The sequence below is a fragment of the Anolis carolinensis genome, chromosome 4 (assembly GCF_035594765.1).
Source record: "Anolis carolinensis isolate JA03-04 chromosome 4, rAnoCar3.1.pri, whole genome shotgun sequence".
Lineage (NCBI taxonomy): Eukaryota > Metazoa > Chordata > Lepidosauria > Squamata > Dactyloidae > Anolis > Anolis carolinensis.
In genome coordinates, this window is record NC_085844.1 from 232595892 (window position 1) to 232609454 (window position 13563).

A 13563-nucleotide genomic window follows, 5' to 3' on the forward strand; every position below is an offset into this window, starting at 1 on the left:
GACAAACACAATTACAATACAAATAGCAATCATTTAGGGCTGATCAGCAGTAGTAGCTGATTCACTGAAGTATATTATTCAAAGACATAGCTATGTTACTTTGGATCAGCGTGCAAAGGATCTTTCATTGTCATTGAGACTAAGAGAAAGAAGTGAGTGGCATAAGCGTTTGTAGACTATATCTAATTTGTCAGATGCATGATGTGAAGTGCCTAAAACCAGATATTTATACCTATGAATAAGCAGGTTGTATGTGTAATAGGAATAGACATGTGATGGTGACGTAATAACAAGTTCAGTTCTGATAATGGTTGTTGGAGGAAGATGTTTGGAAGAAAGATTGCCTAAAGTCAAGGTGAAGAGACAACAATATGAGTGGTGGATAGAACTATCTGTATGCTGGTTGGGAACCAAAAAGAAGATATGACAACTTCTTGGGGAACATTTTAGCAACACATCAGATTAGATCATAATTGTCACCTAAAATAGTGCACATTTTAAAAAATAAATAAAACAAAGTTCATGCAAAGTAGATACTAATAGAAATATGTAGGTGAAGCTTCCCATATTCATTTAAGCTTTGCTGAAATCACCTTAAGCCACAACTCTCCATGATCATGGCTAAGAACATTTCCCACAATGTACACTTCCGATTTTCTTTCCTTTTATCAGCTTTGTCTTCTTTTGACAATTAAGTTGTTGTTGTTGTTGTTGTTATTATTATTATTGTTATTACTATTATATGAAGGACAAAACCACTTTTCTCCCCAGGAAATTTGTACATTCAAAATATTAATTGGATTTGATTGATTGTTATCCTCCTTTTCTCCCATGCAGGATTCAAAATTGCTATTTCATTTGTCAATTTCAATCAGCTTTTTCTGAATTCCCTACAAATGTGTTACAATACAACTGCCATATCCCCACACTGAACGAACTAGGAATGGGACAGTCAAAGTTAGTATCAGTTGTTGGGTGTTGCATTACATTTAGCACAGCCAAGCCTAGGATTCACTGGCCTTACCCTGGTTGGAGGGAGTGTACACCAACCTAGGAAACGCATGACTCAGTCATAGGAATTTTAGCTCTGAGACTGTCTGCAGAGAATTAGTTGCTTAGGGCTCCATTTATACTATTTGCTGCAGGGGATGCTAGAAGCCATCAACTAAAAGACTGATGGTTCCTCTGCTGTAGACCATATGTACTGTCATTTTACCATCATTTAATAATAACAAAAATAAATGTATTACTCGCCTCTCCCCGTGGCTTCCTGTAAGGAGGAGGAGCACCAATTTCCAGTACTAAATAATAATAATAATAATAATAATAATAATAATAATAAAGAATGTATTATCCGCCTCTCTCTGTGGCTTGAGGCGGGATACAACATCAATAAAAGAAATGAAATACTATTAAAAGACATACAACAAGATACCCAGAGTTAAAATACAAGTTAAAATCCACTAATAAAATCCAGAGTCGCAATCACTTCCAGCTCAAAATAATTAAAGCTATGCTGTCCATAATAACACTACCTTCATCTTACCAACAGAGCACTGCCATAATTATACTAGAATAGACAGTACAAATGGAGGGGGTGGGCTTTCCTGTTCAGGACATACCTGTGTTGCCATTTGCTAAGAGATCGGTCTGTACAGGCTGGATCGTAACATGCCCATTTTTTAGGCTATCAGGAGGTTCTGAAGAAACCTAGAGGGTAAAACTTAAAATATCAATGTTTGTAACTTCTTTGACATATACCTTTATCAGCACTGCGCTCATAAACAATGGGTCAGCTCAATAAGATTAATTATTTTATTAAAAATGTAAATCCCATCCTAAATCACAAGATCTAGGGTTGTAAACAAGTAAAATCAATTGATCCTATCAAAATAATTTAAAATTTCAATTAACACAACAATTAAATGTAACTAAAGGCACATTCATCACGTTTTAAAAAGCTAAAAATGCTAAAAGAGTTCCCGAAGGTCATAATAAAAAAGTTATGTTTTAGCTTGATGTTGGGATGAAGCCAATTTTGATTCTAGCTTGGTTTTCAATTGGATTTCATATATGGGGCAACACAACAAAGGAGGGTCTCCTACAGAGTATTGCTCCCATTGCAGAGGGGAGGGAGTGGAGGGCATCTTCTGCAGACCTTATTCCTTCAGAAGATGTAAATTAGTCTTTCAGAAAGTGGTCTTTCAAATGTTTGGGCTCCAAAGTCATGCAAATATTCCCAAATTTCACCTCAAAGATGAAAATGAATGAATAATTATAGCATTTTTTTTTCAAACTGTCAGAAATTCTTCAAAAAGTGCCCAATTTTTGGAGACTATTTGCCATTTCATATTTAAGGGTAAAGGTTTTCCCCTGACGTTAAGTCCAGTCATGTCCGACTGGGGTTGGTGCTCATCTCCATTTCTAAGCCGAAGAGCCGGCGTTGTCCGTAGACACCTCCAAGGTCATGTGGCCGGCATGACTGCATGGAGCACCGTTACCTTCCCGCCGGAGCGGTACCTATTGATCTACTCACATTGGCATGTTTTCGAACTGCTAGGTTGGCAGGAGCTGGAGCAACAGCGGACACTCATTCCACTTCCGGGATTTGAACCTGGGACCTTTCGGTCTGCAAGTTCAGCAGCTCAGCATTTTAACACACTGTGCCACCACCAGGGGCCCATTTCATATTTATTCTGCATAAAATTATCACAAGGCATTTTGCATGGAAGGCAACATTTTCTTCAGAAACAACATTACTGGTATATGGTTTTCTTTACAAAACAACCATGTATGAAATTAGTGGGTGTCCCAAAGTTTGAAGATTTTTTTAAATCAGCCTGGAATTCTTCTTATCAGAGTATTTAACACTCAAAAAATACATTTTAACCATTTCCCAAAATATTTCTGATTATTGCCTCCATTCCTTCTGTTTAGAACTTTAAAAGTTTTTACTTGCACTTTAAATCCAGCCCAGAAGCATGTTGGTAGGTTGTGAAATTTCTTTAGGATTGCATCAGGAGTATTGCTGCTTCATTTTAGAGAGGCTAAAACCTGTATAGTGAGTCCTCCATACTTGTGATTCTGACTTTTGTGGATTTGATTATTATTGAATTTGATTAACATGTTCTATCTAGGAATGTTTAAATCCTCCAGCATAACTGTATAGTTAACTCAAATGGAACCTGACTATAAAGTCGTATTACAAGACCTAGTATGATTCTATGGTCAACTTCTAGTGGAGGGTGACCACGGAGTTGTGCTGGAGAATCTGGAAAATCCAGAAAAGGTGTTTTCTTGCATAAAAGGTAGTTATTTAAAAAACAAAATTTTCCGCTTTTGCTTGGGTTCTGTACACCAAATCATACCAAAACCATACACGTTGCATATCATCTTCAAAGGCAACCCCAAGTGGAGCACATTACAGTATTCTCAGGTCCCTTTCACGCTGCCATATAATCCAGATGATTAAAGCAGACAATCCACATTATCTGCTTTGAACTGGATTAGATGAGTCCACACTGTCAAATAATCCAGTTCAAAACAGATAATCTGCATTTTATATGGTAATGTAGAATATACCATGCATGAACTAACCAGCATGTGAGATGACAACTCCCATTTTCTCCCAGTCAGCATTCCTAGTGGCTATTAATATGCCACCTTGAGTCCCATGTCGGGGAGAAAGGTAGTAACTACACTGAATAAATACATAAACAAATTTAACGCTCAAGCAGTGTCTTTTAAAAAAACATAGGGGCAGAAGAGTTAAATCCATTCTCTTTGCATATTGAAATACCCAAATACACTTACAAATGCAAATATAAAAACTGTACTAGCCTGCTAGCTCATTAATTCAATGAGCTTCTGTAATTCTAGCAAGTTTTAAATTAGACTTCTAAATACAGATTGTGTATTTTAAATACAATTGACCTTTTAGATGGGTCAATGATGAAAGTAAAACAGCAGGAATATTTCTGCTAAAGCTTACTGGGGAATATGTTGTTCCGTGAACAGGTTCTTGGTCTTCAGGCTCATTCTCCAAAGAGAAAGAGTTTCCCATAGTGGCAGCTGTATCTGAGAAAATACAAAATCAAAGTTTAGAACACACAGGATTGTTTAAAAGACACATTATTTTTAAAGGTGTATCTGTACACAACAATATACATATAGAAATTTGGATTGGCACTGCAATTACTCCTAAAACTTCTCCTCACCTTTTGACATTTCACAGATGAAACCCCAAACACCTGTATCCAAGCAATGATAAAGCATGGTCAAGATGGCAAAAGCTATTAATAAGAAATAACACACAAGCCAGGAGAAAGTACATCTATTTGCTTTTGCTTGAGTCTACAGGGAAAGGTAAGATTTGTGTCCCCTCTACTGAATCAAGTGTAAGCAAGCTACCTCTGCACTTTGGACTCAGTTTGCAACAAGTGAAGTAAACTGAGAACAGAGGAGGAAAGTGTGAGAAGGAGAGAGAAACTAAGATATTTCAAAAAACAGCTGAAAATTGGTTTATCAGTATTGTCCCTGCTCAATCTCAACAATAAGAAGGTATGCTTTAAATGGGTTGTTGTATGTCTTTCGGGCTGTGTGGCCATGTTCCAGAAGCATTCTCTCCTGACGTTTCGCCCACATCTATGGCAGGCATCCTCAGAGGTTGTGAGGGATGGATAAACTAAGTAAGGAAAGGAAAGAATATATATATCTGTGTAGAGTCTGGGGTGTGGCAAGAGTCCTTTGTTACTGGGAGCCAGCATTAATGTTTCAGTTAATCACCCTAATCAGCATTGGAGATGTTTTTGTCTCTTGCCTGGGGGCATCCTTTGTCAGTCAAGCCCTCAGAGTTTTGGTTCCCATCTACTGTTTTGATTTTGGAGTTTTGTAATACTGGTAGCCAGATTTTGTTCATTTTCATGGTTTCTTCCTTTCTGTTGAAATTGTCCACATGCTTGTGGATTTCAATGGCTTCTCTGTGTAGTCTGACATGATAGTTGTTGGAATGGTCCAGCATTTTTGTGTTCTCAAATAATATCCTGTGTCCAGGCTGGTTCATCAAATGTTCTGCTATGGCTGATTTCTCTGGTTGAATTAGTCTGCAGTGCCTTTCATGTTCTTTGACTCTTGTTTGGGCGCTGCGTTTGGTGGTCCCTATGTATACTGGTCCACAGCTGCATGGTATCTTACTTAGTTTATCCATACCTCACAACCTCTGAGGATGCCTGCCATAGATGTGGGCGAAACGTCAGGAGAGAATGCTTCTGGAACATGGCCACACAGCCCGAAAGACATACAACAACCCTGTGATCCCGGCCATGAAAGCCTTCGACAACACATTATGCTTTAAATATTTTTCTTCTCAGTTAATAGAGGTATGGTACAGCCCTGTTATCTATGGAGGACACATTTCTTAACTTACCATAGAAATAAAAAAAACTATGGATAGTAGCAAGCCAGATTGGAATAAATGACTTCATGCTGGAGTACCTAAAAAATTAAAAACGTATCCTCTCTAGGAATTTGCTAGGTCTGCCAGGACAACTGTTATGGGAACTTTTAGTGGAAGCATATCAACATGTGGCCCAGGGGCCGAATACAGCCCTTACAAGGATTTGGTGCAGCCTGCAACAGTTCTTAGTTTAAGCCTTAGAGAGAGAGGTTGCATATAGCACTACAGCAGAGTAACAATTGGAACTCACAATTCCCCTCTTCACACATTTCCTTTCTCTATGCCCTCAAGTTACCAAACTGACTTGTAGCAAAGGGGGTACCTGTCATGCCCAGCAGTTTTGGTGGTTGTAGATTAGCTGCTGTGGAATATTTGGAGGAGGTTAATCTTCCTCCTGTTTGTAAAAGGTCAGAGTGACTTTCCCAGTGAGGATTCACAGGCTGTAGTGCTCATTGGGAGGTCTGCTGAAATAGGATGTAGCTGTGATCAGCTGCATAAAAGTGCTTTGCTAGAGACTGCTCTTTGGGAGAAAAGTATCTGTTCTATTAGGACAGTGGTTCTCAACTTGTGGGTCCCTAGGTGTTTTGGCCTACAACTTCCAGAAATCCCAACCATTTACCAGGTGTAAAATACCAGAGGATTTCTGGAAATTGAAGGCCAAAACATCTGGGGACCAACAGGTTGAGAACTATTGTATTAGGACATGGGTGTTGTCATTTCCCCCCTAGGTTGTGTGGATCCTCATGCCCAGATCTGTTTCCTGAAATCTTGTTATATGCCTTGTTGGACTATGGATCTTGGCATTTAACCATGTTTTGGACTTTGCTGTTCTTGTAACCTTGTTTTGGGCCTTGCTGCACCTTTGAACCCTGGAATCTGAAAGTTTTTGCGGGTCTTCAAGGCAAAGCTAAGTTTCTCCCTCACAAGTGAGGAAAATGAATGGTGCAGAGTTTGTGTTTTTTTCCCCTTTGAAGGAGACAAGAGAGGCAAAGAGAAAGAAAGAGTAATAGAAGCGAGAGCTGAGGCACTTCTTTCCTGCACAAAAGGACTGCAACTCACCTCTTGCAATCCTTGAGTGACACGCTAAAATCCTATCTTAGACCAGAAGAGATTTAGCCTATTTTAAGTTTGGCCCCTACTACTTCAGTTGTGCAGGCTTGTCACAGAATCACCTGGGGGACTGAGAATTCTTGTTCAAGGTGGGAATGTGAAACTGCTGGTACTGTGTACACAGAGGTTTCCAAACTGTGAATATAGTTGTGTTTCTGGACATTCTGCAATCACTGTCAGTTTATACTATCATAATGGAAAGTTTCTGGCAAAGCTGCATGAATGTATTTGGTCCATCAAACTCCAGATTTTTAACAGGCTTTTAATTGTTAACTGGGAATGTTGTCTAACCAGTTTAAAAAGAGAAAGCAGGTTCCAAGGGGGTATTTGCCAGATACACAAACCATTGTAACACTTCAACTGATTTCTCAGTATGACAAAGAACAAGCTATTTGTGGAAAGCACTGAATGCACACTCTCTTTATGCCAAAGTACCAGACATAATATCTGCTCCCTGCATTTAAACTGAGGCAAACCCACATGTAAAAGCAGGGACATTTTCTTTACAGAGCTTCTCTTCCCTTTTGGGAATGGGTCAACATCTGAACTCAAACTGAGTAGAATCAAGCAATTTCTTACAAATAAACATACCTTCGACACATGCCTTATGGAGAAAAACAAACACAAGTTCTCCCTTTCCTACCACTCCCTTTCTCTCTCTCTCATACACACACATTTATATTCTCTAAGATGCTAACACTGTGAATGATTAGTTGGATATACTTTTGTTTTATTTTAATTATTTTGTTTTTATCTAGACTTGTTTTAATTTTTCATATTGTTTTAGTTGTATGTTGCCCTGAAATCTCATGATAGAAGGTGAGATATAAATAGTAAATAGCTTAATAAATAAAAAATGATTATAATACAAAATGCAATGTACCTCCATCTGGCTCTGAACTAGCTATTTCTGCTTCAGACTGAACACAGATTTACAGCATAGACAGGGTTTCTTATGTTGGAGAGCTCCCTTGCAGTTCAGACTAAAATTAGATTAATCACAGCAGTGCTATGACTACACATCTCCAATGAGAAAGCCATGCATTCACCACTTGGAGTCATGACCTGGGGAAACCTCTGCAATTCAGAATCTAGGATCTGTTATCTGTATCCAAACCACCGACTCCGGCTTCCACATCTATGATGATAGAGATAGATAGCAGTCAGTAGTCAAAGCTGCTTTAGCATTGAGCACTTTAGTACTATGAGTCTTAATATGCACTACAAGGACAATGAAACATCATTGCCAAAAATAGAATGACCAGAGTTATATTAAGAATCAGAATACAGAAGTCATTGATGCTAGCCTGTATTTCAAATATGGCAAGGGGAAAATTTGTTGAACAAACAAACTATTTCAAACATAGGACTACCTGCTGCTAAGTAAATATCCGGCTACACAGCCAGCAGTAAACTCAGGAATGGACACCACCTTTGTGCTCCTTTGAGGAGAGAAGAAAACAGGCTGAGGACAATCTTCAGAAATGCTGTTGACATGCCTGATCTCAAGAAAAGTATGACACCAAAATTTGCTCAATTTGGATCTGGAGGGCAAATTCTTAACACAGAGCTAAGAGCTGTTTGCTCCAGCGCCAAGAGAGAAGGGAAGGAACAAGAATTAGTCACTCAAGGTAAACAAGAACCACCCTTGAACTATTCCAACAGTCACACAGCTGAGCTCATGTGGTATTTAAAGCCTTACACCTTCCACTTGGCCTAGAAGAGGAGCCTCCAGATTGCTTGAGCCCTTCATTTAAATATCCTTCAAGCATGGACTCCCCCATTACATTCAGCAGGGAAACAGGCACTTAGAACATCAAGGAAAGACAAAACAGGTTAGGGAGGATGACTCGGAGCAGAAAAATAGCTGGTGGTGAAAAGGGTTAAGCACTTCCTCTCCTAAATCCTGGAAATTTTCTTTCAAACATCTTATTCATTCTCAGTACAAATTATAGGGGTTGAAAAGGAACTTGTTTTCATTTATTACTATGTTAGAAAATCAATTATTTGGCATTAATCTCATTGTTAACCCCAAATAGATTAGACCCATTGAATCAATGGAATTTACTTGCTTGTTGACTCACCATGCAACAATCGAGTTCATGAATCTACTATAGTTGGCACAAAACAACTTATTCAAGCTTTCATAGGTATCAGCTGAAGGTGTGGTGTATTTTATTGGGGATGTTTTATTTGTTATTTTAAACATTTGTTTATTTTTGGTTTGTATAATGCTTTATGAACTCATTTTGTTTTAACAGTTTAATTGTTTCAAAATGACCAATAGGATTTTGGCAGGTCACTATTTTATTTACATGTAGCTTTTTTGTTGTGTTCTGGACTACAATAACAAGAAAACTGCAGGATTAATAAGAAATTGCACCAAACTGAAAAATCCCTATCAGAACACCTCAGAATGTATTTAAGCCCCTCCCAAAAGTAAACCACAAACACGATTTGTTACACTAATGGGCAATTTTCTTTTCCACTCCTTCTGGCCCTATAAATGTTGCTTTCTTATTGCAATAATGTTCAAATAATCTTCCTGAATGTAATGTTATAATGATGTATTGCACCCCCTTGAATGTAGAGTATTTATGAAATCTATACCCTGAAGGCACCAAATCCCATCTGATCTTAGAGATTAAGCAAGGTCAGCCAACAAATACTAGGTTTTATGGGCTATATTTCAGAAAAAATTAACTGGCAGTTCCTCCTGTGAGTATTCCCTGTCTAAGAAAATCCCATGAACTTTGTAGGATCACCATACATGGTCAGGCAAATTGAAGACCCATGTACAGTTTATGAGATGCACCATAGTCAAAGCTCTTAAGTCTGCATATCCATAATGAAAGCATACGCTACACCGGTTATAAAAGCGAATGCATCACTTGAAAAGAAAAAAACTGAAAGCAGGAGATACATTTCAACCATGAAAACACAGAGAATAACAATACAGTAGAACCCCAGTTAACCGAGCTCTTGTTAATCGAGCGTCCGTATCATCCGAGGCACTGTCGGGGGTGCCCATCCCTTTCCCTCTACTTCTCTTGAGCGAAGGGAGGAGAGGGAGAGGGAGGAGCAAGTGCCCCGGAAGCGCCCCGCCTCTCCCTCTCCTTCTCTCGAGTGAAGGGAGCTCAAGAAAAGGAGAGGGAGAGAGAGGAGGAAGCATCCCGGAAATGCCCCACGATCGCTGCTGCAGCAGCGCTCGTGGGCTGCTTCTCTGGGCTGAGCCCTCATCCCTTGGGAAGCATCCCATGAGCACTGCTAGGCAGTAGTGCTCGTGGGCTGCTTCCCAAGGGGCGAGCTCTTGCCGAGGGACATCTCCCCGGATCTCCCTCAGCGAGGCCCTTGCTGGAGGAAACTCTTTCCTCCAGCAAGGGCCTGGCCGAGGGAGATCCGGGGCGTGCTCTGCTTTTCTTGGAGGGACAGGCCCTTGCTTCAGAAAGGGCCTGTCCCTCTGAGAAATGAGGAGCGTACTATGGGTTTTACTCAGCCAGGCCATTGCTGGATGAAACTTTTTCCTCCAGCAAGGGTCTGGCCAAGGGAGATCCGGGGAGATGGATCTGTGGAGGCGCAGGGCTTGCCGCTTCTTAGCGATATGCTCCACGCTTCTTAAAAGGCCCAGGCCCCTGCCGGAAGGAGGAAACTTCTCCCTTTGGCAGGCGCCCCGGCCTAGGGAAGCGCGGGGGGTGCTGCTGCTTGGCGGCGTGCTCTGCTCTTCTTAAAAGGCTCAAGCCCCTGCTGGAGGGAGGAAACATCTCCGGTTATCTGACAGATCTGGGTATCCGAGATTGGGCCCGTCCGTTTAAGCTGGATAACCAGAACTCTACTGTATTAAAATGCAGCTTTAATGATATTGTTAATAGTAATAGTAAGCTAAAGATTAAGAGGCCTGGGAGAATGAATCTTTACCAGGTGCCGAAAAGCCAAGTGTACAGCATTTTGCCATTTGGAACTACACAAAAAGACCTAATCATGAAGGGCTATATGACAAACTGGACTATACAGCAGCAAAGATATGAGGTGGCAGAAGCAGAAACATATAGAAAGAGATGGTCCTTGCAAATGGTGGTCCAAATCAATGAAAGCGACAATATTGTGGCCAGTACTAGAGAAAATGTGGACCTAACTTCAATAATTGCTCAAAGGCCTAAATATGCTGGTCCTAGATACTACAGTCTACTAAAGGGATTATATGCTTTGTCATTTTGTTGGAGTCTTCTGGAAAACTGTTAACATATTTATAACAGGAAGGCATATGAAAAACTGGAAAGGATACACTGTACTGTTAATTGCAATTGCTGGCTAGATGGAAAAGCAAACATATTACATTTCATTGGAATAAACATAGCAGTTAGTCATGGGTAATATTTCCAAACTGAAGGGGCATTTAAAATGGACACATATCTAGAAGATTTCTAGAAAATATAATAAATAATAAGGTTGAGTATTATCCAAAATGCTTGGGACCAGAAGTGTATTGGATTTTGAGTCCCCCGCCCCAACCCAGATTTTGGAATTCCTGTATTTAAATATATGTACATAATGGAATAAGACAGGTCCCAATTCTAAACATGACATTCCTTTATATTTTGTGTATGCCTTATAGCCTAAAGATAAATGTTAAACAATGCTTTGAATAATTTTGTACACAAAACAAAGTTTGTATATTAAACCAACATAAAGCAAAGTATCACTATCTTGGCCACCTATGTGAAAAATTCCGAACTTCGGAGTATCTTAGATTTCAGAATTCCAGATAAGGGATGTTCAGCCTGTATGCTGGCTCATCAAAATTAGTAGAAGACTGAAGTCTAATATCAGTATTTATTTTGTAATGTTAAGAGTCAGGGTGCAGAGAGGGAGGCAAGAAGGGAAAAAACAACAAATAATTCTGGACTCTTCCTTCTTCTTGGATTTTGCAATGTTCTTCATAACTTGAAATGTTGCAGAAATGCTGGTTAACGCCTGTTCTGCATTTTGACTGTTTTAAAAATTTTTTAGAAGGATCACGTAGGCCACTTTCATATTATGCCCCAGTTTCCTATTAAATGCTTATTTCATCAGGTTTTCTTTTTTTTTTTTAAAGCCATTCAGACATAGCCCATTGTTTCATTTTACTCACAGAACAAACTAGTAAAGAATGTGCAATGAGTTTATTGGTTTCTGGACTTGTTTCATTTCACAAAGTGATAGTGGAGCCGTGACCAGCTCCGAGCTAAAGCAAATTTAAAGGGTTGTTAAGAAGTAGTAAACCACTCCCTTTAGAAACTGCACTGAGCCGATCATTGCACCCTGGGATCCTTGTGCCTTCTGAAGGAATATCTTTGCTATCCTTTATATTTTGTGCCGGAACACTGCTACCTCTCATTATCCTTAGATATCTTTTTCACAGATCAAGAAGAGCAACAACACCAATTGAGGCCCAAAACTCAAGGCTTCACCAAGAGGAAATAATAGATATGCTAGCCACATTGGCAAGCAGACAAAACCAGGCTTTGTTCAAGAAGCTGGCAAAATTTCCTGCAAAGGCTCAACCTACACAGCTTTCTAACTGGCTCATGGCAGAAATTTTGAAAGGAGAAAACATTCATCCTATTAGCAGAAGCCTGGGAGAATTATTCTGATCAGGCAGAGATCCAAAATGCAAATAATAATTTAGAATAAAAAAGAGTATAGCTTGCCTTATGCTTTTTTTTCAGGTGAGATCCTGGCACAGCTGAACACTCTTGGAGCTGTTCAGCTACAGGTGCTGCTACCTGCAAGAGTCTTCCCCAGCGGCCAACAGCTGTCTTGCTTTTCCTTAAGCAATCTTCCTTCTGAAGCTGTACAAACATTAGGTAGAGGCATAGGGAGAGGGTGGAGTCCTTGATACTAAACAGCCCTGCTTGGCGATTTTTCTTGCCTGGCCTCCAGGGCCACCCAAACCTGTTCAGTTAGAAGCACGTTTCCTGCAGCAAACGGTGATTACTGGCTGCACAATATGTTTTTAAAAGCGATTAGCCTCTGCGATCAAGCATGTACTACTTGTATCTTGACTTGAAAACTAACAGTGCAGCCCTAAGTGTATACACAGAAAGAAATTGCACAGATTTTGATGGGACAACTCTTAGGGGATACAGTCCCAAGTACGCTAAGTTAAAATGGAAGCAATGGTGTGTTTGTTGTAGTTCTGTCTGCAAAGCTTAGACGCTACCGAGAACTTCTGGGGGCCCAATTAAAAGGGTGAATGGAATCACAGCATTATTAATGAACCTCTAGTAGCAATCTGCTTTTTCTGCTTTGGAGTAAGATGTACCCCAGTCCAATATTATCAGACAGGGAAATCTGGCATGGACTGGTCCATGAGGTCACGAAGAGGTGGAAATGACTGAGTGAATGAAGAAGATTACCAGGCAGAATCATGGAGCTAAAATTCTCTTGGTGAGCAGGTGGCTATCTGAAGGAGATGCCAGAACCATTTTTTTTTGTCTTGAGACTGTCCAGGGACAACTAAGGGGACGGAATAGTCAGAAGTCAACTTCTGATTTTGGAAAATAGGTTAAAAAGTAAAACTATTTATCATGTCAGAAGCGAACCACGTAAGGATGGATTGCCAATCCTGGAGTCACCAACAGAGGCATGTTACCTTTTCTTATGGTCAGAGAAAGGGGGTCTGGTCAATGAATGCAAAAACAGCTTTGGAACTCCATGCAGCCCTAGGTTGCTATTTGTCCATCCTTATATTGATATTGAGGGGGGTGGCGGCAGTATGGGAGCATAGGCAATTTTCCAGATGTTCACAGGACAGGCTGTGGGGCATTTAGACCTCAGTCTTCCAGAACCAGGGGAATAAATTGGCCAAAACACAGAAGAGATGGGGGAACTGTCACTGCTGCCCCTCAACACATGCCACCTGAGGGAATTTGCCTCATTTTTTCTTATAGAAGGTCTACTCTTACATACCAGTAGTTCAGGAAAGATCAAACAAGATCTATTACAAAGTAGAATGTATT

At 40.0% G+C, this 13563-nt stretch overlaps 1 protein-coding gene across 3 annotated transcripts in view; it reads right to left on the bottom strand.

Annotated features, from left to right (window-relative positions):
* Nucleotides 1–4078, bottom strand: part of bcas1 (brain enriched myelin associated protein 1) — a 47515-nt gene extending 43437 nt beyond the window's left edge. For all 3 annotated transcript variants that reach the window (XM_062978943.1, XM_062978944.1, XM_062978942.1), the window contains exons 1-2: nt 3992–4078; nt 1623–1710 (exon numbers count right to left, since the gene is read on the bottom strand). In XM_062978943.1, coding sequence (XP_062835013.1) covers nt 1623–1710; nt 3992–4063 — 160 coding nt within the window. In that variant the 5' untranslated portion in view covers nt 4064–4078. The remainder of the gene's footprint in view (nt 1–1622; nt 1711–3991) is intronic.
* Nucleotides 4079–13563: the final 9485 nt, after the last annotated feature.